This window comes from Cygnus atratus, chromosome 9, assembly GCF_013377495.2.
Source record: "Cygnus atratus isolate AKBS03 ecotype Queensland, Australia chromosome 9, CAtr_DNAZoo_HiC_assembly, whole genome shotgun sequence".
Lineage (NCBI taxonomy): Eukaryota > Metazoa > Chordata > Aves > Anseriformes > Anatidae > Cygnus > Cygnus atratus.
In genome coordinates, this window is record NC_066370.1 from 9,697,560 (window position 1) to 9,725,029 (window position 27,470).

General features: G+C 36.8%; 1 protein-coding gene across 1 annotated transcript in view; it reads left to right on the forward strand.

Moving 5' to 3' along the window:
- STAG1 (stromal antigen 1) overlaps positions 1 to 27,470 on the forward strand; it is a 185,061-nt gene that overhangs the window by 63,342 nt on the left and 94,249 nt on the right. The window contains 1 exon segment of the mRNA XM_050712522.1: positions 5,280 to 5,376. Coding sequence (XP_050568479.1) covers positions 5,280 to 5,376 — 97 coding nt within the window.

Below are 27,470 nucleotides of genomic sequence, written 5' to 3' on the forward strand. Positions count from 1 at the left end.
TTCAAATTTGAAAAAATAATGTCATTTATGTAGAATGTAGTTGTACGGGCTTGTCACAATGACTGACTAAGAGATGTGGTGCATCTCTGTATATATATGTATATCTATAGCTTATATAGATGTACATGCATGTATATATGTATGTGCGTCCATATATATATGTAGCTGCTTTCTTTTTTCTTTTCCGAGCAGGGAGTGAGAGGGAGTCGTGGGTGTTACTGGAGTAATTTTCATCTCTGTAATCGAGCTAGATAGTTTTTGACTTTTCTTAAAATTTAGTTACAGTACTCCTTGCCTTACTTCAAGCTGGTAATGACGATGAGAACCTCATGTAATTTCTCATTTGTTGTACTTCATAACCTTGTCGGGGCCCTTCCCCTGTGCACACTCACTGAATTTGGTAAATCCTGAAAGTGCTGGTTTCCTGCACCTGGGCAGAATACTGCAGCACGTGCTTCCTAGGAATGCTGAATTTATCACCTCTGTCATGCAGAGCATGTGAGGTGCCTATTTCCATATGATAGATCCATGCTCCCTACTGCATCTGAAGGTAGAAACATCTGGCAGCAGATGGGCACCACCAGAACAACTTGTGCAATCGAAGCGTGCCATCTTCCAGAAGCATTTTGCAGCAGTAGGCGAGAAGCCTCTCATTGGGATAAATTCTTCCGGATGGAGCTGGCTTGTAGCACTCTCCTTTCCAAAGGTCCTTCCCTCCTCCTGTCACTACATGTGCCTTCACCGCAGTGTCCATCCTGCATTTGGGACAGATGACAGGGAGGGGCCAGGGCAGGATGGTGACCAAATGTGGGCCACTGCTGGGAGAATTATTAAGGGAGTTTGCTGCTTGCTTGTGCCTGAGAAGCTCTTGAACATGGGGTGACTGGAAGGAGGGTGCTCACAAGATGAAATCATCTGGAAGGGTTTGTAGTAACCTGTGGGCTGTTGGCTAGATATCCTTGTTTTTAACAGGAGTCTTTTCCTCTATGCAAGTTTATGCAAAATTGTCCTTTTCTGGCAATGATTCCTCGCTGCACCCTTTGCTCTACTGTTGCCTGCCTGATTTCTTTTTCTCTCGTATTCAGCCTTTTTCCTGGTTTTTGGATTACGGCTGGATTTTTGGTTCAGTTGATATTTGTCTCTATTTTTGGTCTGATGTCTATCTTTTTATTTTTTCATCCTAATGTTTTCAGTTTTTATAGCTCTTTTCTGTTGCATCAAAAGTTAACAGTTTGATTAAGTTCCAACTGTTGTAGCATATGTAGTCTGGCTTCATTATCTCCTGTTGCCTTAAACTGTAATCTCTTTTAAAAAAATTACCAACAGGCATGCCAAATGTGCATGAGAGGTTGAATTCTGTAGATGTGTGGGTGTTACTTTGATTTTGATACACTGAAAATCCCCCCCCCCGCCTCGTGTTTAGGGGTTAGCAAATGGGATTTGTGTGGCTGGGTGGTGATGCCCACAGGTTGGGTGCCTCTGTGCCTTGTCACCCTCATCCCCCCTGAGATGCAGTGGATTCTACCTGGTGTAATCATGAGCAGGTTTAGGCAGGAGTTACCTTACCTCACAGTGCAGACGTGCTCTGCACAGATGAAGTACGCTGTCAACTCCACTGAATATTGGCTATATATGTGCATGTATGTATAGCGCACATAGACTGTTCAGTACAAAGGGAGCGACTGGCTGGCTGTGACTATGTGGGCTATGCGTGTAAAGCTAGGTGAGATGAATCGTACCCAAATATTAAAAATGTTAGCTAAAACTTTCTGTCAATCCTCTATTAGGTGCAGAGAATACAGGAGGCAGTCTTTGCCTGCTGTCCCTGCTCCAAACCTTCACTCTGGTTTTGCTGTTTTTATCTACTGCTGGTGCTAAACACTCTGCAGTGCCTCAGGTCTCGTCCGCGAGTCTTGAGATCAGCTGCTTGACTTCGTTCTTCTGTGAATTGCATCGGGGTTCTGGCTTGAAAAAACAAGTACTGTAGTAGGCGGGATGGAGTGGACGCTTCTTGCTCAAGGACATAGCATGTCCCTCACAAATTCTTTGTATATAAAGAGACCGAAAAATAGCAGAAGGTAGATGAGCTGAACTAATGCTCTGGTTTTGAGGTAGTACTGCAGAAAGCAATTAAATAACTGTTTAAAAGAAGAATCAAAATGGAAAGATCTTCGTACAGGTCTTCCCTCTGATCCTCCTCTTTTAAATCCAGATGGGTTCATTGACATAATTTATAGCACAGACCAGAATCATTTGCAGTGCTGTAGCTGAAGGGGCAGAATGTTGTAGCAAGAAACAGGAGCAAAACTGAATTTGGAAAGGAATCTCTCAGGCTAGCCTTACTTCTACAAGGAGTGCTTTATGTGAAACATATATAGGTAGAGCACAGACACTGGCTGAGAACTAGTTACTAAAAACAGAACTAGTTACTAGAAAAAACATTTGAGATTTTCCAGGCTTGAAGAATATAATAAACTTATTTAGAAATTATTAGAAATTTAGAAATTATTAGATTAGATTATTATTAAATTTTATTTAGAAATTATTAGAAAATGTTAAGAGATGTGTGACAAGGATGAACAAAGATAAGGACGCGAAAGTATTTCTGTGCAAGCCACGACAGCACAGAGTAGAATTCTTCTGCCTGAGAGATGCGAAGTGGAGAATATGCTGGAAACATGGAAAATGGAAATAGGTGCTGGAGGTTTGTGTTCTCTTCTTCCTTAAGAATTAGGTAGCATCAGATAGAACTAGCTATTGGCAAGTTTAAAACAAAAGTTGCACTTTTTTAAAGTGAGTATTTAACCCTTGAGACATACTGCTACAAGATGCTGTAAATGGTAACATTTTCTGGCTCACAGACACATTCATGAAAGGAAATATAACGTCTCTTGAACCATATTCACGCTCAGGAAGCTTCTGAGCTGCAAATTAAGAGTCTGGGAGAGTAACTGGGAAGTATTGGTATATTCTTGCCCTATTACGTTTTTCCCTACATGAAGCTCTGTGGGGCGGGACAACCTGTGGTCTGGCCCAGCACAGCTGCTGGTTTTTAGAGTGAAAAAATTTGCTGCTGGCAATTGTATGTTGCTCTGATATCTACACTAATAAAGCTGTTCAAACAAATGTTTTAAGTTGTCAGTACACCAGCAGGCTGGTCATTAAGCTTTGTCAATATTTGTTTTAGTAAATAATTTTTACATTTGGTTAAGTTTGGTTTTATGTGCTGTGGTGAATTCTATGAATGATTGATACTGACAGGAAGAGGGCTAAATTCGTGATGAAAAAATAGCGAAGCATTCTGGATAGTCAGTTTTGTGCTACTGCTTTATGTTTTCTCAACAAGATTAATTTGAGGCCAAGACTTTCTTTTTGATTTCTTCTAAGTAGCAGATGGACAGTGTTTTGTAACATTTCTTCTCCTACTGTGCATGCGAGTGTATTTGTAGACAAAACCTCTAAAAACTTATTTTTTTTTTGGTACTTTGAATGTGTAGAGACTCATGCTGGTTGTTGAACAACATGAGAATGCTGATAGTCTCATCCTGACTTGGGTTAGGAACAAGTATAGTGACCTGTGTTAAAGATGGAGCGTGTTGGCTCATTTCACAGAGGCTGTCGTTCCTAGTATGTACAAAACTGTTTTCTCTCTGCTTCCCTCTTCCAAACACTTGCTGAGGTCCTACTGGCAATCGGGAGATTTCATTTGGATAAGCTGGGAACTGCAGAGGGATGTTTCCAGAAGCTATCCTTATGTCTGCCAGTTCAGAAAGAGGCAAAATTTTTCCAAGAGGTTGAATTATTTGAATTCTGACCTTCCTATTCATTCTTTTTCCAGCTTGCTTGAGAAGCTGATTGAGGGGGATTAGGATTTTTAAATTTAATTTTATAGAAATGCATTATAAACCTGAACTCCCAAAAATCAAATAATCCATTTGCAAGGTGTGTTCCAATAGTATAGTCAGGCTAATCAAGCTTCTCTTAATGAATGCTATCACATACATGGAATGGTAAAGATTTTTTTTTCTCCTAATAAAATAAGTAAAATATATTATTTGGTTACATTAAATATGTACAATTCATTACCTTTATTGTGTATGTAATTGAGGAGGTCCAAATAAAGAGGTTTACTAATGCTGTACGTTAGTGACATGGAAGGAGGTCATACTTGTATTCCTTAAGTGTGAATTGGGCTGAAGAGGGACCTCATCAAACCGTCTTGCTCTTCTAGAACAGTTCTTAAAGCACTTCCATAGTTACTTTGCTTGCTTTGTCCTCATTGCTCCATTGTACTTACATCAGGAGTTTTAAAAATCCTGGGTCCCCCCGGCGCTGACGGGGTTCAATAGTCAGAATGTGCCTGTATGGGAAGCAGCTACGGGCTTTGCCATTCACTGTGTGGCTCCACATTCCTTTCGGCTGATGTACATCTGCCATTAACTCTTTCCAATGCTGTGACGTGATTGCACTTTTATGTTGACAGGCAAAATTCATTTAGTGCCATTTCTCATCATGCCACTGAAGCATGTACTGTGTCGCCAGAGATTAATACATGACAAATGACAAACCTTGACACCTGTCTGCTTTCTGTCCTCCTCCCTGCTATCCTTCATAATAATCACTGCATGCTATGCCTGCTTATCAGTGATTATAAAAATATCTCCTGACTATATATAGTTCTGAGTGCAGTTTGAAACCGATTCCACTTCATATACAGTGATTCAGGTGAATTATTGACTCCCAAACACTGTAAGACCAATTTCTATGTTTTGTATTCACAAAATAGTCTTCATTGCATTCTGTCTTCCTGAACTATGTACAGTGTTTATGAATGATTGATATACTGCTTAGACCTTTAGAAATACTGAGATGTGCATTATGTATGCATTGTAAATTCAGTTTTTATCCCAAAATGTTTCTATTCATTAGTTTTCTGGGAGTGTATGTTGGTCATTCTGTATGGAATTATAGTATTTGTTTTTTCAACACAACTGTGAAACTGTATAAATACTGTGAGTTTTGAGAAATTAAAGTGATTTGAATTTGAATCTGTGTTTATACGATTACAATACCAGAAAACAATGCATATAGTTCTGTTCTCTAACAGTATTTGTTCTGTCTCCACCTTAAAAGAAGGTGTATAGATTTCTGCATTTGCACACACAAGTTATGCAAAATAAATTCTCAGCTATAAAATTATATTCTGAAAAGAATAGTGATTGCCTTATAATAAAACACTTTTTAAGAGTGTCTGATAAGTATTCTTTTTTTCTTGACAGTCTGTGGTGGACGACTGGATTGAATCATATAAACAAGACAGGGACATAGCACTTCTGGATTTAATCAACTTCTTTATCCAGTGTTCAGGATGTCGAGGTACAGAACGTTGGATACAAGTTGTATAGAATAAATCTGACAGTCATACAAACGTGCGTTAGTGCAAATGCTGGTAAAGATGTGGGAGGCACGTGGATTGGTACTCCTCATATGCATGGTTGGTATAGAAATATTGTCTGCATTCAGGAATAATTTTATTTAAAGCTTGTTTGTCAAGGGCATACCCTTTCTTTTTCTCACTTTCTTGCCATCATCCTAAAGTGTACAAATCCTCCCAGAGATACTCTACTCGTCAGCAAAAGGAGACCAAAGATCTGTTAATCAAGGTAGGCGTATCTTTACTTCCCCTTTCTCTTTCTTCCCAAATATTTTCTTATTACGAGGATTAGTAGGTGTAGCTATGCTTCAACTGCTTTTTTATTCCTCTCTCTCTAGGAAAACAAGATTTTTTTCATCTGAAGAGGAGGGAGTCAAGCTTCAGTTGCCTTCAATTAGCAAGAGAAGATTTTTTTGGATAAAGCACCAATCTTACTTCTTCCTCTGCAATACTTTGTCAAGTCAGCGGCGTGGACAGTCTTTCATACCGTATTTAATCAGCCTCCATTACCTGGAATGGGCACTATTTCTAGCATTCCTTTGCCACATTGTGCTTTCTAACGAGTTTTTCATGTGTTGTTTTTTTACAGTTAACCTTGAAAACAGAGAGAAACAAAGCTCTACTCTCTCTGTAGCATCCAGAACCAAACTGTTGTTTGTTTCCTGATGCTTCCTATAATTTGCTTTGAGTATAATTGAAAATAACCTATAATTCAAAAATGCTTTTTCCCCATTTTGTAACTGACGTGCAAATACATCGTTAGACCATCAAATGATTTGGGTACAAGTCCCTTTTCTTCTTTCTTAACTATAAGGAGAAGTCCCAAGTACAGTTAAAAGCATCAGAGAAAAAGAAATATAAGCCATCAGTAGTAGCTTCAGCAAGCCTTTTTTTGTAGCTTAGGGAAAGAAACTTATTTTATGGATTATAGGAAAGACTGGAGCCGTGGAAGCATTCTGTGAAAGGGCTAAAGCTTAGGGTTTAGGTTATCAACCTCTGTCAATGTCTATACTGTTCACACAGATTACCTAAAATATTTTTCAGACTTGTTTTGCAGCTTGTGTGAAGATGGTTGCATTCTGTTTGCCCTTTTTTAACACCTTTAAAGGTGTACATTAAAAAAAAAAAAGAAACGTCTTTTCAAGAATTTGGGCAGCATTAAACCAAAGGGGATCCATGGCCATATGTTTTTATTCTTAATGGAAGCTTTTGGTGTAGTCATGTCATAAGTATATCTTCATTCCCTTGCTGTTCTCCTGTACTTTCTACTTCCTTTCTTTCTCCTTTTTGGAGAAAGCAGCAGTCTTAAAATCTCAGAAGAATCGTATTTTTTAACTTCGTTTCTGGTTGACACAGGCTGAATGCCAACTGTCAACCATATGCTATTGGAGCCATTGCTTCCCAGAAAAGCTTTCCATTATTGGCTGCAAAGCACAGCATTTTAAGTGGCTGATGTCGTTTACTTTTTTTCTTGGTGGTAGTTTTATGTTTTGTTGTGGTGTTTGTTTGTTTGTTTGTTTCATTTTTTAATAGTAACTTTCTATCTGTTTTCGGTATTCTGTTTTGCACCCACAGGAGTATCTCTCTGCCGAGCTCATGTTAGTGGTCCTCCGATTCTAAACAGCAATGATAGGAAAAAGAAAGCAAAAATGACTTGTCCCTTGACTTTACAGTGTGTTTTGAGGGATTTATTTCTGTGATGGAATTTTTGCAGTGAGTATGGTCACAGCTGTAAACAGGGTTAAAATCCTGGCAAACAGCTCTGTTCTTTCCTGTTCTCAGTTGCGGCTTTTCCCCTTCCCATTCTAGTAAACATGCATGCTCACTAGAATAAGTAAAAGCTTTTTCAGAAGAGAGTGGATAGGGTGAAATGCATAATAAGCTATCCTTAATTAAAATGAGGTATGGAAATTTGGGGATTTCCTCTGTTTTGTGAGGAAGACCAAAGTTTATTTTTCATGGCAAGAATATATGCTCTAATATATCACAGATAAAATTCCTCAGGGAACTTTGGAAGTGATGCTAGGTTTGATAAATCTAGTGCTTTGATAGTGCTTAAAAGCATTTGATATCTAAATCTATGTAAAATGCACTTAGCTTGACATTTCTTGCGACAGTTGTAAAATGGTGAAGAGCCTGTGCCTATTTTCTGACTTCAGTTAGATATTTTAGGCACAAAACTTAATAGCTTTACTTAGCAATAGTATTGACCCTGACAAAAATATCTTTATATTTAGAGAAATACAGATCTTTATGTATTTATCCCATTCTATTGGGCAGCGCATACACTTGAATGAACCTCTTAGCATCCTCTGGTTTTGCTTAGAGATCTTCCTGAAATTAGAAGTGATCTGTTGTAAATATAAATAAGCAGGCATGTTACATAAAGTATTTTAAAATGGAAAATTTATGTATTTTGCAGGCTAACATACAAGAACTGTGCAACTTTGAATAAATATTAACCAGATATTCAAGCATCTGTCTGTCCTTTGTCAGCTCTTCCGAGTATTTAATTAGTTACTCTCTATGTAATGTGTTCTGGTTCATACAATGACAATTAAAACACAAAAGATTTATTTTTAGCATGACTTCAGTTATCTTTCTTGTATTCTAAGGATCATTTAGTATAAATAAGAAGGTTGTACTATTGAACTACCAAAAGCATCTCATTCAATATCTGGATTTTCACTGGGGTTAAAATCACTTTTTATGCCATCTTTCCACTAGTTTTCGCACTCAATCTGTATGTTTGTTGCCTTTACTGATTTTGATTACCAAAAAAAAAAGTGAAAAGAGTTAAATTTTCCTTTATCCTGTCTTTTTTTGTTCTTTAAGAATATCTGCCTTTCACAGTTTATTGTAGTTTTCTTTGTGATGTAACATGGTGTTTCTGTGAGAGAATGGCTGACAAGGGTTGGTAAACTGACTGAAAATAAATTATGTTTTGTTTGTTTTGTACCATTTTAAAATGCATTGCATTTTCTAGAAGGAGGATCTTGTATTACATGGTACCTTAGAAAGGTTAAAAAGTTAGTGTTCAGTTTTAAAATAGCTTTTATTTTTGGAAAAAGAGCAAATAAATGCTGTTTACCATCGCAGGAAAAAGGTTTGTTTGTTTAGTAGGAGGTATTTTTCAGAGTATTCACAATCCATAAAGAAGGTGTTATTGTATTTGCCGCCTTCTGTGTCTGCCAGAAAATAAATTTAGGGTTTTGTATTTTTAGTGAACAGGGAACTTTCTTGAATTTAGGCTGTCATAATGATAAATGGATTTTTTAATTAACTTTCACATGGCTGGAAGGAGAAAGTGTATCCATACGACTGAGTTTTCCATTTCAAATTTTGTAGCTTGGTTTGTAGCAGTGCGGATACAGGCATCCTCCTCTCTTGCAGACAATTTGCTGATCAGTGTTCAGTTTTCTGTGATTTTTTTTGGCACTCTATTCCATTGCTTTCTTATTTGAAGGATTTTTTTTTTTTTGAATACTTGCATAAAGCACAGCGTAGTGTGTTTAGATCTCTGAGCTAGTTGCAAGCAAGCTGAAATGTCTAATCAGCAATATGCATGCGCAGGTCCCAGAAGCATTATAACTGTGTCAGTATGATGCTGCATCTGGGCTAATTAGCTGTGCCTCTCAGCCTGAGTAATTAGCTCAGGTATCATGCTCTGCTGCTATGACAACCAGGCTGTTTCCATTTCTGGAACTCCATGCATTTAGAGCTGCTTTGGGGATCTGCATTACTGTCTGCTTTTGCCTTCTGTTATTGATGTAAAACAAACAGAAAACTCCACAAGCACTCTGACCTTTCTGGATTTTAAAGCCTGAGAGCCATGCTTGTGGAATAAATATATATTTTTTCCTAACCAGAAGCAATTAGTGGTTGAAACAGCCTCTTAAGCTGTGAAGGACAAACCAACCTATCGAGTTCATGTAAGAAAAGAAGCTTTCTTTTGCAGGGGAAAAGGGTCTCTCACATGTTGAAGAGAACTACTTAAAGTACTTCAAGTACACAGTGAAATTATTCCCATTCTTTCTCTCGCTTTCCTCTCATTTCTTTTCTGATAGGTAAGCCAGAAACCTGTAACTTCTTAAGAGGATTTTCAGAAGTGCTTTGAGCTCTGCATCTTCTGGTAGCCTTGCCCTGTATTGGACAGCTTTAAGACCCAAGTTACTGGAGAAACAAAATTGGTGAAACTTCCTCATGGTTAAATTCTTAGCCTTATAGCCTTCTCTGGATTTTAAAGGGCTCTCCCTTAGAAAGTTTGTGATATGGCACGCTTAAGTTGATTTTAGGAGTAGTACTGTTGGTCAAGGAAATGGGTGGATTTCCTTTACATGAAGATTTTCTCATGTGTCACGTTCCACCTCAAAATCTTCACTATTATTTTTTGTTGTTGTTTGTTTGTTTTGAGGAATTAAATGTTAATGAATAAATATTCAAACTGCCATCAGTCAGCCGTTATTGCTGCTATTGTTTAGTGTTATTTTTTTAATTGCAAGTAAGCAGGAATCTGCATAAGAACTTTGTGCACAATATTGAAAGCTGAATGTTTTTTATTGACATTTTCCTTGTGAATTGGGCAGTTAGGGGTCCACGCTCTTTCAGCTTGAGCTTTGAATCTCTAGTTGTTCCTGAGACATTCTGGTAAGAAGTTCTGAAAAAGTCTGTGGTCAAATGGTACAGACAGAGTCAACAAGTGCGGGATTTATGAGCTAGCTTGTTTGAACACAAGACGCGTGCTCATTTTGATTTTTATTAATGTTCTGTGCCCTTAATTAAGGACATGGAGCAAGCTAATAGGTTTATGCTTTACCTAAGGAAATTGAAGGCTAAAACCAGGAAAAAGCACTGTGAAGTGGCCATTGTATGATTGGCAAACGAAATGAGCAAACAACTGCTTGCTTTGCTGTTGGGCAGGATTTCAGAAAGCAAATTAGTGAGGAAATAGCATTATTTACTTTGATTAATAATGTTTTAATAGGAGAATAATGTTGTAAATATAATAGTGTTTTGGTTTAAAAAGGACAGATTGGTTACTTGAACACAGTTTTGTTTGTGGTCAGTGGAATGATATTATTCTTACAGATGAATGCTATTGAGCACTGAAAGAAGACTGAATGACAAACGTAATTTCCTGCAAATGGTCCTTACATAAGGAACTGCAAAATTGTGAGAAATGTTGCTGGCTTTGGCATGTGGTAAAATGCTTCCTCTTCAGTCATTCATGTATTATTAAGTAATTGATAGCCTGAACATATTTAATATTTTTAACAACTTAGAAAACGAAGTTACTGATTGTGTTGGAGTTCACATTTTTATTATGGGTATAAAGCATAAAATGCACTTTCTCAGTTTGTTCAGTAAAACCCCTTTTTAGTGTGTGAGTATAGGGGAGAATTTGCAAAGTAAATGACTAGTGCACATTAAAAAAAAAATGATGCTTACCTGTACATGATTTAAGTTCTAGTAATGTCAAGGTTTTATAAAATATTCTGTATGCATAGTGTACAGAAATAAATATACATCCCCGATACCTTTATGAGGTTTTAAAAAGATACCGCTAACCACATTCAGAAATTGGCAGGTAAGACTGAAGGATAGAAATAACTCAATTTTCTTTTTAATTTCACATGTGGTGAAGATAAACCAGATCTGAACTTTCTACTTCTTGATTCTGAGCCCCGAGGTCATTTTTACAATGTGTTTATTTTGAAGTGAAACCTTACAACGTTCAAAGTGAAAATAAGATGCAGAATATTAACTGGCTTGGGTGGAAAATAAATTAGGTTACCAGAGCTGCATTAAATGTTTCATCAGTTCAGTTCTTTAAGTGAAGATAGATAAAGTTGTCATATCAAACATTTGACAAGTAATATGGTTATGTCCAAAGTGAATTTTTGTGAAAATTTGCATATGGATTCTTTCTGTTAAATTTCTTGAAGCTCAAGCTTTAATGTCAGTGGCTTTTAAATCAGAAAAGTTTTCCATCTTTCCTTCTGTTTTCTGCAGAATGGCCTCTATACTTTCGTCTCATGTACTTCTTCCTATCTTTTTCTATTCTTTAGCTCTTCAGAATTTGACTGTGGGAATAATAGCTACAAAACTCTGCTTTGTGGGTTCGTTTGTTTGTTTTCAAGCTTTCCACCTTTCTGACTTTTCTAGAAGCCTTGAAAAATTAAAAATAAAAGAATTCAGACATGAGAGTATGGAAAAGGTTTGAAATAGTACATCACAATCTTAAACACCTGTGAGCTGATGGCCTCTTTTTCCTAAAAGGTGCATCCTACTGCTTTCAGAAACCAGTAGAAAAAACTGCAGAAATCTGCTGACTGTGCAGTACAGCAGACATGAATGAAGGGCATGCTGTGGTTTCATAAATTGCTGAATGAAATACCTGCTGTTTTGACCTCTGACTTCAGTCCAAGAGTTTTCCCTTGGAATTGGTAACAGAAGCAACAGTAATTTAAAAGAAACATTTACTTTTTTTTTATTACTTTCTCCATGAATACATTGAAGTATTTGTATATCAAGTACAACCAAAAATAAGTGGGCTTAAAATCAGATACTAAATGTTTTATTAATGGAAATTAATTTAAAATTTTAATTTATGTAAAACAAATTTATTCAATTAATTGACAGGACTAGCAAAACCGGAATGTTTTAGAGCAGCCAAATGCATAAGGAAAGGCAAGCTCCCTTTGAATGTATAGTGAATAAAAGCAAGGTCTGCACTGCTGGTGCTGTATCATATGTTCAAATCTCTGCTAAAAATGAAAGCACTTGTAAGCATGGAACAAAGTTTGTGTTCTTCTTCTGTGTACTACTTAGTGAATTCATAGCTTGTAACATCATTTTTGGGACTGCTCATTGAAGATAAATTGTGTAAGGCTTTCACATATTGCCACTTGTTTTCCAGTGTGTTCAGTTAATTACATACATATCAATCAGGAAAATGGTACTACTCATGTGACTGTAAAGGCACTATTTGAGAAGTTTCTATCAGGTCTATCATGATGCTTTAGTGCTACAATTATTTGAAAAGAGAAGACCGATAAATACCCCTTGGTATTAAGGCTTCAGAATAATTGTGTTACAGGTCATATCTGTATAATTTCCTCTTTAGTTATGCTTGGTTTGTTTTTTATGTAATATAAATTGTTGTAGGAGGAACCCCTCTGTACTAAACAGATAAGGAAAAACATCAGTTTGGTGGGTTTTTTTGACAGTACTGCTCTAAGACTTATGGGCTGATTGTGCCTGCCTATGAGTTCATCTTTACCTATGCATTAGATAAGTTTGCTAGAATTTTTTTTTTTAGATGACTTAAAATGTACTTTCTGTGAAGACAGAAACTATTTATAAAAAGCCATCAAATACCACTAGATCTTAGTGCTTTCTAACTAGGTTACAGATACAATGACTTCTTGCCTCTCTTGCCTTTCCAAACATACAAATTCTGCTGGTGTTAGAGTCAGATTTTCCACACCAGGAGTAGGAAGTAAATTCTAAAAATGACTTTTTTTTTCAGGTAACACTGTAGTTGTGGTTCTCTTTTACATTAAGGAAACCATACTTAGTTTATTAAGTATAGTGCTAGTACACACTTCGGTTATTACTTTTGAAGAGAAAGTCAGGGATGATTAAGAAGGTCTGCATTCTAATGAAACAGCCTTATTCTCTGGCACAAAGAAAGTTGTTAAACCCAGTGTTACCTTAATCTGCAAGGATTCAATAGTAGCTGGATATAGAAGAAAAAGAGCAGCTAGGGTTTCAAAGAAGGTGCATCAGAATTGGGAAGAATAAAAAGCGGACTCTTACAGAAGCAGACACAATCCTCTAACATTCCAGTACTACTTACTTTATTCCCTATTTACATCAGCCTTCAGCCTCAGTCTTCTTCAGCCTGAACTATGACCAGACGAGCCTTAAAATTTTTCACCTCCTTTTAACTGGAAGTTATGACATTTCATGGTACTGTCAGGATCAAATCTGTTACAGGGCACACTGGTATATATGGCCTTTACCTCCATGTTCTCTTCTTTTCCTATATTTGCCTCAAGCAAGAAGCATGGTACAAATTCCTGGGATACCTGGAAGGGTGGAACAGGGTGTTGCACAAAAGTGCCATAAAATCTTGCAAAAAGAGGTTAGGAGCAACCTTTCCAGTACTCTGTATTTTTGCTTAAGTAAGCAAAGCTGAACTCAGTTTTTGGATAACTCATCAACTGAGAAGTGGGTACATAAGTAGAAATGTTTGGCTTCTCTTTCAGTTAGCATCATTGGCTTAAATGAAACTGGTATTCATATTTTCCATCAGTAGCATTGGTATTTCAGTTTGAAACTGCCTGATTTCATAAAGGGATGAACTCTACAGTTACAAGGTTAAAACACCTTTGACTGATGAGAAAGTCTTTTCTCTCAGAAGTAGTCTGCTGAGTTTAATAGGCACCATCTGTTGTGGAAGTAAACCTCTACAAAGTCATAACATGATCTTTCGGAATACCTTTCATATAGTCGTCAGATTTACCACAGTCCCTACTATTTATTTGATTTATTCATTCATTCTTGAAATGAGTCTAGATTGCTTGTAAAATGCTGTGACTTAGGAAAGCAAAATCATGGAAAAAGGGCCTAAAAATTTTTGCCACTTTTTGGAATGAAAACTTACTGTAGGTATATTTAATTATATAGATCGTAATATTGTTGTTCTTGTTGACCATATATAGATATAGCCAATAATGGTATTAGAAATAACCTTTTATTACAGTCAAGAGATTATCAGATCCCACAATTCTCAAGGGATTAACCCATTAAAACAGGTTCTGCTTCAGATCTAATTTAGTATGACAAGAATGCATTTGCTATTGATCTTGTTTATTCCCAGTACAGTCTCTTGGATAAAGAATATATAACCAGCTATATGAATTGAACTGTGAAGTAATGCAGGTAGCTCTATGACAAGAGTTAGAGGTCATACTTTTCTAAAATACTGCTAAAGAATGACATTGTTTTTAAAAAAGTCATTGACATTATGAAGTGATTTTCTTGAAATTTCTGCCTGGGTAATTGTGATTATTTTTGTAACTTAAATGCTGCACCTCAAACAGTTTTATTTTGGAGATTGAATTGGGCTTCTGTTTACACAACTATGCAAGGCAGTAAATTGGATCACCACAAAGCACCTCTTACCAAAGGTTTTTGTATCATCCAGATGTAGAATCAGATACAACAAAATACAGAACCAGCCCTACCTTAAACAACAAAAACAACTGGTCTATGTTGTACTAAAAGTTGTTTGGAAAGTAGAATCGCAAGTCTTGAAAAAGGAGATCATGAAGTAAACTAATGAAGTGAGAATCAAAAACTGATCAGATCACGCTCTTAGACTTAGAAACAATTTTGGAATAATATCATTAAACTACCAGAAAATTATGTAGTCTTCAGTTATTCTTCCAGAGAGACGACAGACTGGAGTTTTACATGGGCTTAATTTGTCTCTGGGGACAGAAGTAGGAGTAATACTTTAGAGCTCAGGCAGGTGGATAACAATAAAATTAATGAATGAAATAAGATAGAAAGTGGAAGATACTACATTCTATAGAAGAAAGCCACATTGTTTTAGCGTACTGGCATCCCTTAAGCATAAGAACAAAGTAATGTGGAAAAGCAGGTGTGCGCGAAAGCTGTTAAGAAAATTAGTATATGGCCATCTATTAAAAGAAAGGGCTAAATTTTCAATTTGGGAGACTAAAGCTTATTAGTAAGTACATCACATGGTTTATATAGGGAAATGGGAATACGTGGAGTGCCTTTAATTATGCTATAGAATAATGAGGAGATTTCTGAGGGACCTAGCAGCGCTGCTAAGTAGCCTTTCTTTTATTAAATTGAGAACTGTTACTGTATTTGATGATGGAAAAAAATACTTCTTTTCTAAATAGTTTAGCTGAGAATAGTTTTGCAGATTTTGTGGTGGTAGTGGAACTTTAAATTGTGGTGACCTGAGCGTGTGGCAGGTTTCTGTTTGGTTGATTCAAGCCATTTTTGCCCACTGTTTTCATCTTGTAGTTTTCAAGTCAGTTTAATTAATTAGCCAGTTAGGGTGACTCTGCTCATTGATGAAGAAGAGGAGGATATATTCAAGAAGAGCATCTTTGGAGCTTAACCAAAGATTGCTGTTATTCTTGTGTTCTTACTGGTTGCCTTTTAGCTATTTTTTTCCTAATGGTGGAGAAGACTAAAAAGGGAAAGATTTAGCACACCAAGCAAGATACGTTTCCACAGATCCCCGTAACAACTTGATTTATTTCTTCCAGTTAGAGCTGGTTTTATTGATTCCCTTTTTGTTTAAGTTATGATCCCAAAGAAATTGAGAATCTTTACAACTGGAGTTTATGTGAATTGAATTCGTACTGTACTAAGTGAGCGTGTGTACGACAGTGTGTATGTAGGGAGCTCCTTTGGTACCAAGGATATTGTTTATCCGACTTTTGTTTAAAGTGAACTCAACCCAAGTCCTCAAATTGCCTTCAGACTATTTTACAACCCCAAAAGGCATTGAATCCTATGTCATCCTAACTGCTTCTGTAAATCAGCCTCAAGGATCATGCGACATGTCAATTTTGGACTCTGAAACTGTCAGTGAATTATTAAATGTTAAGGAACTGACAATGGTTGCTGGGCCAGTCAAGTTACCAAGTGTCCTTTCTACCCTGACACCAAGTCTTGTAACAGAATTTCTTGTGTGGAGGTTTCAAAGTATAGAGTCAGCTGAAGATCTCAGTTCTTGTGAAGCAAACACCGGTGGGGAATGTAGTGGAAATCATTAAAATCCTTTCTTTCAAGTCTTTGAAGATGAGTTACTTCAGATCTGCAGTGAGGTGGTTCTTCTAGAACTGTGATTTAACAAAAAGAGAAAATCTGTTTTTTGCAGTCCAAAATAGAAAATCAAATGTACTAACATTTACTTTTGAAGAGAGAAGAATGTGAGTATTATGCCTGACTAGAAATCATAATTTCATACTGCTAGGTCACTGTTGGTAAAACAACAGTAAACCACATTCTCGTCAGCTTCAGAGGAAAGGTGTAAATTTGTTTTCGTATCTTGCTGTATTGTTTGGCCAATGGGTAAATGACCACTGTCAGAGTAGCTTTTTGCCTTGAATTTTAAGAAGATTGATATATGGATTGAGAGCACTTTGATTTATAATTTTCCTAGCAGCTGTTGAACTGTAAGTCTTTTCAGCCAATTACCACTGACTTTGCTTCCAGAAGATGAAGTCTTTTCCATTAATAGACAGAAGAAAATATATGCTAGTGCTGGTGCTACTTGTGGGTATTTCTGTAATAGATTGGAATTTTATGGCCTGATTAACAAAGGAACCATAAGGGATTCAAACTGTCTTGAATTCTTTATCTGAGTTACAAAGGGTTTAATCTTAATGGTAATGGTACAGGAAACATGCATGAGTTAATCTGCTCTTTGTTCTCAAATTATATATATATATATATATATATATATTATTTTTTTTACTGGACACACCAGTCTTCCAGTGCTAGTATTACAACCAACATAAAGAAGGTTTATAGTTGATCCAGAGATTTGACTTCTTGGTGAAGTATGCAAAGTATAGCTTATTCTCTGCCAACTTAACTCACATGATATTTCACTGAATAATATACTTTTTGACAATTTATAACGAAAGCCATGACTTACGTTTAATTTACAAAGTGTACATGGAGTTATAATAATGTCAAACTTTTTTTTTTTTGGGGTGGGGGGGGGAGTACATTGGAGCTCTAAAGATTTTCAAACACTCTAAATTATCATATCGTGCTTCTTTGGGGCAGAATATAAAAAACATACCAATAGGAAAGATACCAGCCCAGGCCTGTAACAAGCACTTGTCAGCTGTTTTGTCGAATAGCAGTGAAGGATGTTTTTACTCTCAAATGTGTCTGATACCTAATTTTCAACCCATTTTTATTTCTGGTTTCCATGGTAGCATGTAACAGTAGGTATTGTACTTCTGCTATGTGATACTTTTTTGCTATCATTGTTTTGCTTTCTAATACTTCACTGGCTACTTCCTTGGGATTTTTTTGGAGACATAATAAATTACTTAATGTATAGATAAAGATACAGATACTTTGTATAAATCATTCATAACTTTTGGGTTCCCATGTGGAATTTTGTAGAGACTTCTCATAACCATCTTTTCCCCACTTTTTCCATTCTATTCCAGTTATTCTTTGTATTAAAAATGCATTGGTTGAAATTAAAGAGTGAAACTGTATTGATACCATCTTTATGACAAAATCTTAGTTCACAGGGTTCTTATGTACTAACTTGACTGTCACAGCCAGCTTCTGTCCTACGTTTCTGGGATTTCTGCACTCAAATGAAGCTTAGATGTAAGCAGTGTGCTGATAAGGAGCCGTGGCTGGGTGCAGCAGTTCACAAGGCATTTCCAGAGTACATTTGTAACTGCTGGGTATGAACTTTTCCTTCTTGAGAAGGAAACGGTGGCCTATGAAAATTGGCAGTTGGTTTAACTTTGTATATTGCTTTATGGCTCTGATTGTCTGATACGCTGGCCAGTATTACTGTGTAGTGTTACTTGGCATATTATGTATAACACCACTATTGGTTTTTATACCTCCTTAATTAGGATATAAAATTAAATTTAGCAATGACTTAATGCTTTTCTGCATGAATGGTAACTTAGTAGATTTAACTCATTGATTGCAGAGGTGTTTAATACATCTTAGGGAGAAAGGGCAAAAATATAATCAGAGGTTGGGGCAGGAGGGAAGAATTTTGACGTTCAAAGTAAGTTAATAGATCTCAGCTATGTACTAGATTAATTTTAGTTTAGTACAGTGTAAATTAATACATATTAATATAGTACAGCATTTTAATAGTAAAGTGTATTTATTGTAGCATACAGTATTAATAGTAGAGATCACTTGCATTGGCTTTGCTCTGACTATGGTAGGTTATAAAATCAACAGAGATACTGTGGACCATGTTCAATATCCAAGCTGTGAAGATGTGAGACAAGTTACAGATAAACTGCAGGTATTGTATCTAGGTTTAACGTGCACAGATGAATGCACAGCTGGATATCCCGTAGCTTTCTTTCAGGGTAATACTCAAAGAATTGATCTTACTAAGTGGCTAATGTATCCCAGTGCTCTGAAGGGAGACTGACCAACAAGCTGCTTTTGGGAAAGACGACCATCTGCACTCCTCATCCCCTGGTAGTATTCCTGTCTGCCTACCTGTGTAAAGCAAAGCTTGCAGTTCATTCTGATTAGAAACAGTGAGAGACATTTCAGTGTTTTGAAAAATACATTTAACACTTAGGGATTTTGAGACTTTGATCTCATGGAAACAGTGTAAGGTGGCAGGCATTTTGAAAATGGGAAATGCTTTGTGCATTTCTTTTTGTTCTTATCAGCCTGCAATAACAGCAAAAAAGTACTAAAAATCCTAGGGAAAAAATATAATAATGTGCTGAGATCTCATTGATAGGGAAAACTCAAGGAGAAAGGGAAACTGAAACATCTGTTTCATACTTTCCTGTAACAGAGGAATGAAGGATGTAGAGGTAAACCTGTGAATTTAAATGCAGGGAAGTATAAAACCAGAGGAAAAAACGTTGGACTCCAAAACCTACAAGAAAAGAATGTGTTCCCTCAGATGAGTGTACATCCTGGTGGTTTAGCTCTGCTTCAGTGTCCAAAATAGCGGTAAACCCGTTTCATTTGATCAGTATGCTGTGGGGCTGCTTTACACTGTTGCAGAATGGTACAGCCAGAATATACTGCTGAACAGCACCATAAATTAAAAATGTAACTCAGTTTTTGAATAATCTTATCAAGTGGATGACCCATGATATAACATCCTTTGGTGCTTCTATTATGGATTTCAAGGAAAATTTCATGTAAGAAGGATAACAAAAAAATTGCTAGACATTGTCTATGTTTACACTGAGTTACAGCTGGAAGTGTCATTATGCCAAAAAAAATGATTTCAGCATTACAGTTGATCTTAAAAATTTGAGTGTATTATGGTAAAGACACCCTTATGTTAAGATTTCCAAACATCTTAAATTGATAGTGGGGAAGAGGGAGCACTGAGAAAACTAAAGGTTTGCCTAAAGTGCTGAAAGGCAAAAGGAAAAAAATTACTCTGAGTAGTTTGTTACAAGCTATTGTGAAAAATAAGTGCTCTTTGCAAAATCAGACATTAGCTGTAGGTTATGTTAAAATATTTTGCCCAAGCATTGCTTCATATATTCCCTCTTTAAATATATTTGCACCACTCTGTAAGACAGAACCAGCGGAGTAAAGTGACTGCTGTATTCTGTGACTGCATCAGTGGTGTCTTGCATTTGGAAATCTACAGAGAAATGCCCTAGCAGCATAGTAACACTTGATTATTTTCAGTGCCATTTTTAATTCAAGCCAAACACACCATTTCAACTAATTCTACTATTAATATTTGTAAGGTAGAGGGTGCAAAGCAATCTGAGAGGAGATTGTAAATAAGGATTTAAGCCATTTTCCAGATTAAACCTGCCTCACTTGCTGCGTTCCTTTGTGTTTTTGATCTTTTTCCATAGTGGTACTTGATTAATTTTTCCCCTTGAGTCCACCATCTTTGTGTTAATTAGTGTTCTTCATTTCTTCACTTAAGCTCTCTATTCCCTCTTGTATTTCATCCTTTGTTTATTGCTATCAGTCTTGCAGCACTCTCTATTAGTTACTGCTTTATCACTTACAATACTAGAAAAACAAAACTTTACATAACTTTACATCAGTCTTACTTTGTCTTCATTTTGCTCTGAAATAGTGAATCCTAGATATCTACTGTTGAGAAACAAGTTCTATGTTAACCTCTCATTTTTTTGCACCTCTTCCAAATTCCCACTTAAATTTGTTGTCAACACTGTTGTGATCTCTGTGTGTTTTCCAGTCTTTCCTCAGTTTGCATCTTCAGTTGCCACTCCACACAGTTTTTGATGACCTCATATTTGCCCTAGGATTGCTGTTCCTCCAGTCTTGTCATGAGAGCTGCCAGCAGTTTGTCTTTTCTCAGTTCAGAGGTGACAGGTCCCTCTTGCATTATATTTATCACCAAGCATATCCAGATTTTACTGATCTATGCTCTGGTATGTGCTCTTTTGTTCTCTTGCCCCTGCCAAAGTGTTTGAGCAGCTATTGTTAAGTTCACTTGGTGTTGCTTTAAGCTCACTTTTAATATGATGCTTTCTCTTATTTTTCGGTAGTAGCCCAATCCTTATGAGGAAAAAAAAAGAAACCTTTTTTTCTCACGGGCTTTTTTTTGTATAGGATTTCAACCAATTTTTATTTTTAAGTCCCTTTTAAATAAAGATACTGCCTCTCTTCTGTAACTGGCTAACACACACTGTCATTGATTAAAAAAAAAAGTTTTTGAGACTGCAAATATGATATCTGTACCACTCCCTGTGGGGAGTTTTTTCCAGATAACATACTAAATGTTTAAAGCATGGCTGTTACTGACTTCCTACTCCTTATCTTCAAATTGCTTAATGACTGGGCTCAGAGTACCTAGAAGATTTTGTGAAGTTCATGGAATGGAAACTTGAAGGTCTTAAATTTGTGGAACAGATAGATATTCCCAATAAGAAAAAAGCAGGACTCAAGCCCAGGCCCTTAGAATGTAATCTTCTCCAGTAAGGAAGGGCTAATGAAAGCTCTTCCTCTTTTTCTTTCTTTTTTTTTTTTTTTTTTACATACCCAAAGGAAGGTGTTAGTCAGTGTACATGCAGATACAGTTGTTTGTATGCTGCACTTTGAATTGATCCACGAGACTGCAAAGTAGATGCCTGGAAAATGAAGAGTGCGCAGTTACGGACCATTTTTGACATAGTTTAGATTGTCCAGACACTCATGGGAACTCCGAACAGTAAGAAAGTAGCAGTCTGCAGCATCCTGGTCAATTTCTCTTGTAAGACCACCCTCTTTCTTCCTGCATTTGCCTGCCAAGTTCATTGGCTGTAGCAAGAGCTGCACACAGCCAAGATACAATAATTTTACCTGCACAATCCCTGTTCATTTCCAGAACTGTCCTGTTCCCTGTGCTTAATGAGGCTAGACAGTCACAGTGCACACACATGGGACAAAATGAAGGTTGCAGAGAGCATCTTAATTCTATGATGTGCACAGATCATGCATATTTGCAGGTGGTTTCTCAATTTCTTATTATTTCCTTAGACAAGGAACACCTCCATACATGTGTTCAGATTTCCAAAAAGTATTGGAGTGAGCAAACAGATAATAGAAAATGGAATTTTTTCCTAGAAAAGAAGGAAAAACAGTTACATGAAAAAGGAAAATTTCACCTTGCATAGTTTTAAATGGGGAAAGAGGAAGATAAAGGCATTGCTTTGAGCCAGCTCTGCTAATTTTTGCATTGCATTTTCATAGATCATGGGCAGTAAATGCTTTTAGTCTTTAGTATACTGGAAACAAGTGATTTCAGGAGTAGCAGAAATAATGAAGAGTGATATCTAGTGTATCTGTGTTCATTGTCGTCTTCACTGAACTGTATAAAAACTGTTGAACATACTCATATAGTGTCAGATACTCTTGATGAGAGATGAAGTTCTGAATGCCATGTAATTCTCTCAGAAAGTTCTTGAAGCTTATAACTTTTTGGAAGCCGAATAAGCTATATAGCAAACACTAGTGTGGAAGAGGTTGGTGTGCTCCACTTGAAGCTTTTCTTGAAGAAGCAGTGGCATTCACAATGCTAGTGTCCCTGTATTTCTCCTGCTTCAGAGAGGTTTTTGGTGTCTTACCAGAGGCTGAGGTCATGGTTTGTAGCATCTTTGGCTTCTACTCAACTACCTGCTTTTGTAAAATTTATTGGAACCTTTTATATCTAAGATCTGTCAGATTGGTTGAAAGAAATGGTTCAGATTTCATTAAGCAGCATAATTACAGACCGAAATGCACCCATAAGTCTCATCTTCTTTTTCTAGAATAATAAAAAAAGCAGAGAAACATTTTCAGGCAGATGACGACTTTCATTTAACCAGGATAATCAAATATTTTAGACTTAAATTATTTCTGACATTTCTGTATCTCCAGTCTTGGCTTGTGAAGCAATTACTTTTTATGAAGTTGACTGTTCTTTAGCTTTCTGCTGCAAATCTGTTTTGCAGTGGTTACAGTGTCAATTTTACTGTTGTACTTTAACATATCTGCTTTTTTTATTTTGTTTTTTTTTTTTTTTCATCAGGTAAATGTTATGAGAAGGTACCAGCCAGTGCTTGACTGCCTGGTAACTCTCAGAGTGATGAATGAAGAATTCTGAAAAGCAAAGGTTGGAGTTAGAAGACTGGGAGGTGTTGTGGTCTCTTTGGTGGTGCTCTTGGCAGTATGACTTGTCACCATATAGATGCTGCAAATACAGACTCGTTTTTCTTATCCTTTTCTTCCATATATTGGAACGGCAAAAGGTTTAAGTAAAATTGTAGAGGATGTGTACCAAGTGTATTTCTTCAGAGCCATGCTTCAAAAGTTCTCATGCAGTTAACAGTGGCTTCCTTCTCTAAATAATAAGAGACTATGGAGACAGTGCAGCCAGATGCTTCTTGCAGATCCATAGCAGTGTGTCGACAATAAACCGATACAAGTTGAAGCATGGGAAATTTCAGTTTGACGTAAAGGAAAACATTTTTGCCATGAGGTAGTCGGGAACTGTAGATGTAAGGGGGAAGTTGTGGGATCCCTGTCCTTGGATGTACTCAAAATTCTTCGGGTCTAACTGGCCCTGCATTGGGAAGGGTTTGGACTAGCTGACGGCCAGGAATCCTGCCAGCCAAAATTATTCTACGATTCTAGATTTCTCAGGCAAATAAGTAGATGTAAGTTTGTCCCTGCATGGAGCAACTTTGGTAAAAATCACAGGAAATAAAACAGGAAAATCAGTCATCATCAGTTGTTAAATAATCATAATCTATTATTTTCCAAATTGGTGGATTAAAACTTCGCTATCTAAAAGAATGTATAATAAAGAATCTGTAGTATGTGAAGTGTGCTGGAACAAAGGTCTGTTATTTTTACTTTAAAGAGTATTTTTAAAACTGCTCTGGGGTTTATTGCGATTAGTAGAAAACATTGTAGATGTCACATGGACAGTATGGTGGCACATTGCGGGTACAGAATACTGGTACGAAGAAATTTATCTTAGCCAAAATCAGTTTATCAGACAGATTCTGTGTTTTCAAGGCCTTTGCTATTTATTATCCCACACTTCAACTGTGCATTATAACAGGAGACACCTGGTACCAAGCTGCAGTTCACACAGCAGGAGCTCCTCCCACGTTGGTAACTAGCCTAATAGCATGGGGCTTGTGCAGTTAAGATGCCTGTAGCCTGTTGTTAGCAATGGCAGTAATATTTCTACTCAGCCCTTGGCTACAGGAATGCTTACACAGTTACGCTCTGTTAGTGTGCTCTTGTTTGGTTGTCTGAGTCCTCTGTCGCTGGGCGCCACTGAGAAGCCTCTGACTCTGTTGTCATTGCACTCTCCCACCAGGTATTTGTACTTGCTGATAAGATCTGCACCCAGGAAGCAAGAGGAGCTCAGGTACATGTTGGGCCTCTCTCGTTACAGAGGGAAGCTTATGGTCCTGCAAGCTAGCAGTGCAGTTAATGTCCTGGATGTGAAGCCAGCCCTGATAAAAATACTCTCAAAGAGAGATATACCTAAATGGACTTAATTCAGATATTTATGTTGTTGTATCTTATCCTTAACTTTCAGCCCTTCGTCCAAACTACTGATGTTTCTGTCACTGGATTTGAGTAACTTCTGACAGCGTGAAGCCAAAGTTTGGTTCTGCATATGAAGTGAAGAGCTGTTTTGCTCTAGAGCCTGTTGTCACTGTGAATAATTAGGAAATGTAATCTCTTTGCTTGGCAGTGCTTTGAGAGGTGAAGTAAAGAATCAGAAATAAAGGACAAATTTATGTGTATAAACAAAGGAGTCTATCTTATAAACTTGCATCACATCTGCATCTTGAGCATTCAATGCATTTCTGACTATCCCACTTCCAAAAGAATATACATAATTAGAGAAGGAAAGAACCAAGCAATGGGAAAAAGAATGACAGGTAGAGGAACAATTATTCACTGTTTCTTGCAAAAAAAAAAAAAAAAAAGATCCCATGCTTATCAAATCAAATGATCAGGCAGCAGCTCTAAAAACAGAATGAGTTCCTTTCTTACGGAATATAGAGCTAACCTGCAGATTTCATTGATGCACAGTTTTGGGGAGATGAAAAGTACAAATAAATTCAGAGGTGATAGATCCACTAGCAGCATTAAATACAGTAGTCACAGTGTGGCTTAACAACCTGCAGCTCAGGTAAACTCTAAACTACTATCCAATGCAAGGTTCATTTATACGTGACCTGAACTTGCACTCCTAACACCTAGTGCCGATTACTGAGTACAGAAGTCCTTATGTTATTTTTTTATTTCATCAGATCCATGTAGAATGTTTCACTTAACAAATTTCCTTACAGCACATGTGCAGGACACTGCAAGAATGAGTAGTGCTCACAAAAAATGAACCGTAGAACCAGTACTAAGTAAGCAGGTGGAGAGTTTCAGAGGAGTTTAAACCCAGGAATACGTTGGAGTCAGTGCTTTCCCTCTCTCCTCAGGCATAAACATCCTCCTTGATCACAGACTGCTCGTTCAACCACAGTGAAGTGAGGCAGTGCAGGGCAGGATGCAGCTGCTGGAGGTCTGTAATTGTGAATGCTTCCAACATGTGTGTTAAGACATAATCAGAACAAAGCACTGCCTTTGGGATAGCAAAGGCTCCAGAGCTTTTACTCATGTTCATGTCATTTGCTGTTGTTTAAGTCTGCAGTTCTCTGACAAAAAGGTGGATGCCTTGTGAGAATTATTACTTCAAGCCAACAAAGCATGAAAGGATCCATTTTGTGAAGTCATTCACTACAAATACTACATTTAGTGGCTTTAGTTATTAATTAAATGGCTTCTATTATTCAAAGTCAGTGACGTTAACATTAAGATGAAAGCAGCTTACTGTTTCCAAATACAAATACTGTAGAGTTATACTAAAACAGTATTATCTGACTTAGACTCAGAGTGAAGAGGTTTCCTTTATCAAAATTTTAAGACATAAAGTGTGCTATTTCTGGATGCATTAAATTATGCAGGCCTGCTGCTTTTTCTAATAGTAGTTTGTGGAATTAGCATGCTTTTTTTTTTTCCTAAAGAGTATTATTTGCCATTTTTATCATTTTTGTTACTATTAAATCCTTTGGCAGTGCTGACTGTCAGCTTTACTTCTAGCTCTTCTAAATAATTTTGTTACTGGCAAACTGTGCCTGCTCCATTATTCATCCTTCCTTTGAAAGCACTTATATCTGCTGTTTAGCATGTTTCTATCAAAATCTGTGTTTAGAAAGATTTATTCCATTATGAAAACTGACCATTTTTTCCTATTATTGCTTTTTTAATCTTTTAATCTAAAACTAACTTTCTCTATTACTGCATGACAACTTCTTTAAAAACTAAGATAAGGGAGTTCATTATAGAATTTTGAAAATGGATATGTGTTGCATAAATGAATGACTTTTAGCTGCTTATTGATGCTTGTGGAGCTCTAAGGGATTTGCGAAGCATTACTTCACAAAAATAATATCAACCCATGAATAGGCCCAGTGGTTCTGTAGTACATAACCTTCTAGTCTGGCACAGTGATCAGATGTAGTAGTAGGTAGTTCTTTGCGTCACTGCTGGATTCCGTATTTTTTCTGTCTTTCATTCTCCAGACATTCAGGATACTTGTTTAAAAAGAAGCAAATTCTAACGCCTAACTAGGAGATTAGGAATTTCATAGGATTCAGTTTCTTTAAAATACACATCAAGTTTCTATCACTTTTTACAGTAAAAATTCATAATTATTTTTTCAGTCAAGGAGAAATAACTGGGTTGGCATTGACACAAATAATTTTCTTCTTTGTAACATTTTCAGGCAGACTTTGGTGTATTTCTTCCTGTACATGTAATGAAGGAATTGTTACCTTCACTGGTGTCTTCTGGATCAAATATCACTTACGTGTTTTTTTTGGAAAGATTTGAACAGAGTGTATGAATCACTAGTTGTATGCATGAAGTTACCAACTTCGTAATCTCATTCAGAACTTTGAACTTAAAAGTGTAACATAGAATTGTTCACTTCAAAAATGAAACAGCTATCCTTGAACACAGGTATTGGAAATAGCAAGCGTTTGATACTGAAATTCCACTGTTCTGTGCAGTGAACCCTATAGTAATGAAAAGCTTAGAAGTCCTCCCAGCTTTACGGTCCCTTTGACCACCTGTATTGATACTGTTTAAAGCTATAGTCACTATTACATTACTGGTTGTTTTAAGTCAGTTTCCATTTTAGTAAACTTTTGAGGTTTCCATACTGCATATCTTCCTTTAGGCGGCATTTGGTTTTGACAGGTCAGCAGTTCAGTGCTCGTGCTAAAGATCTGTAAACTGAAACAGTAACACGTTTCTGTGTGTTGTATTATGGAGGACATAAAATTAGAAATGCTTTAGCAGTGGTCCCTTTGGATAACCTCTTGCTGTCTCAGTCAATTACCGTGTGTGTTATACATGCATGGCACTGTTGGACACGTAATGAGCACAGAGTAGGAACTGTAGGTGGCAGTCAGGCATTGGGAGGAGAGAGCACACAAAAGGGCCCTAAGAATGAGGAAAGGACTGTAACAACCAAAGTTTCCTCCATTCCAGAACTTTGATTTTGTTGCAATTTTTTCTCAACTTTAGCATCACATTGCTATGGAAAAGTATGTCTCTGTCCTCAAGTAATCTCATCTCATGAAGCAATCTCTTCATGATGACAAGTAAAAAGTAGTTTGTTACTTTCTCTGCTATCCCATGGAAGTCTGTTTTATTTGTATGTTTCTCATACTGCTTAAGA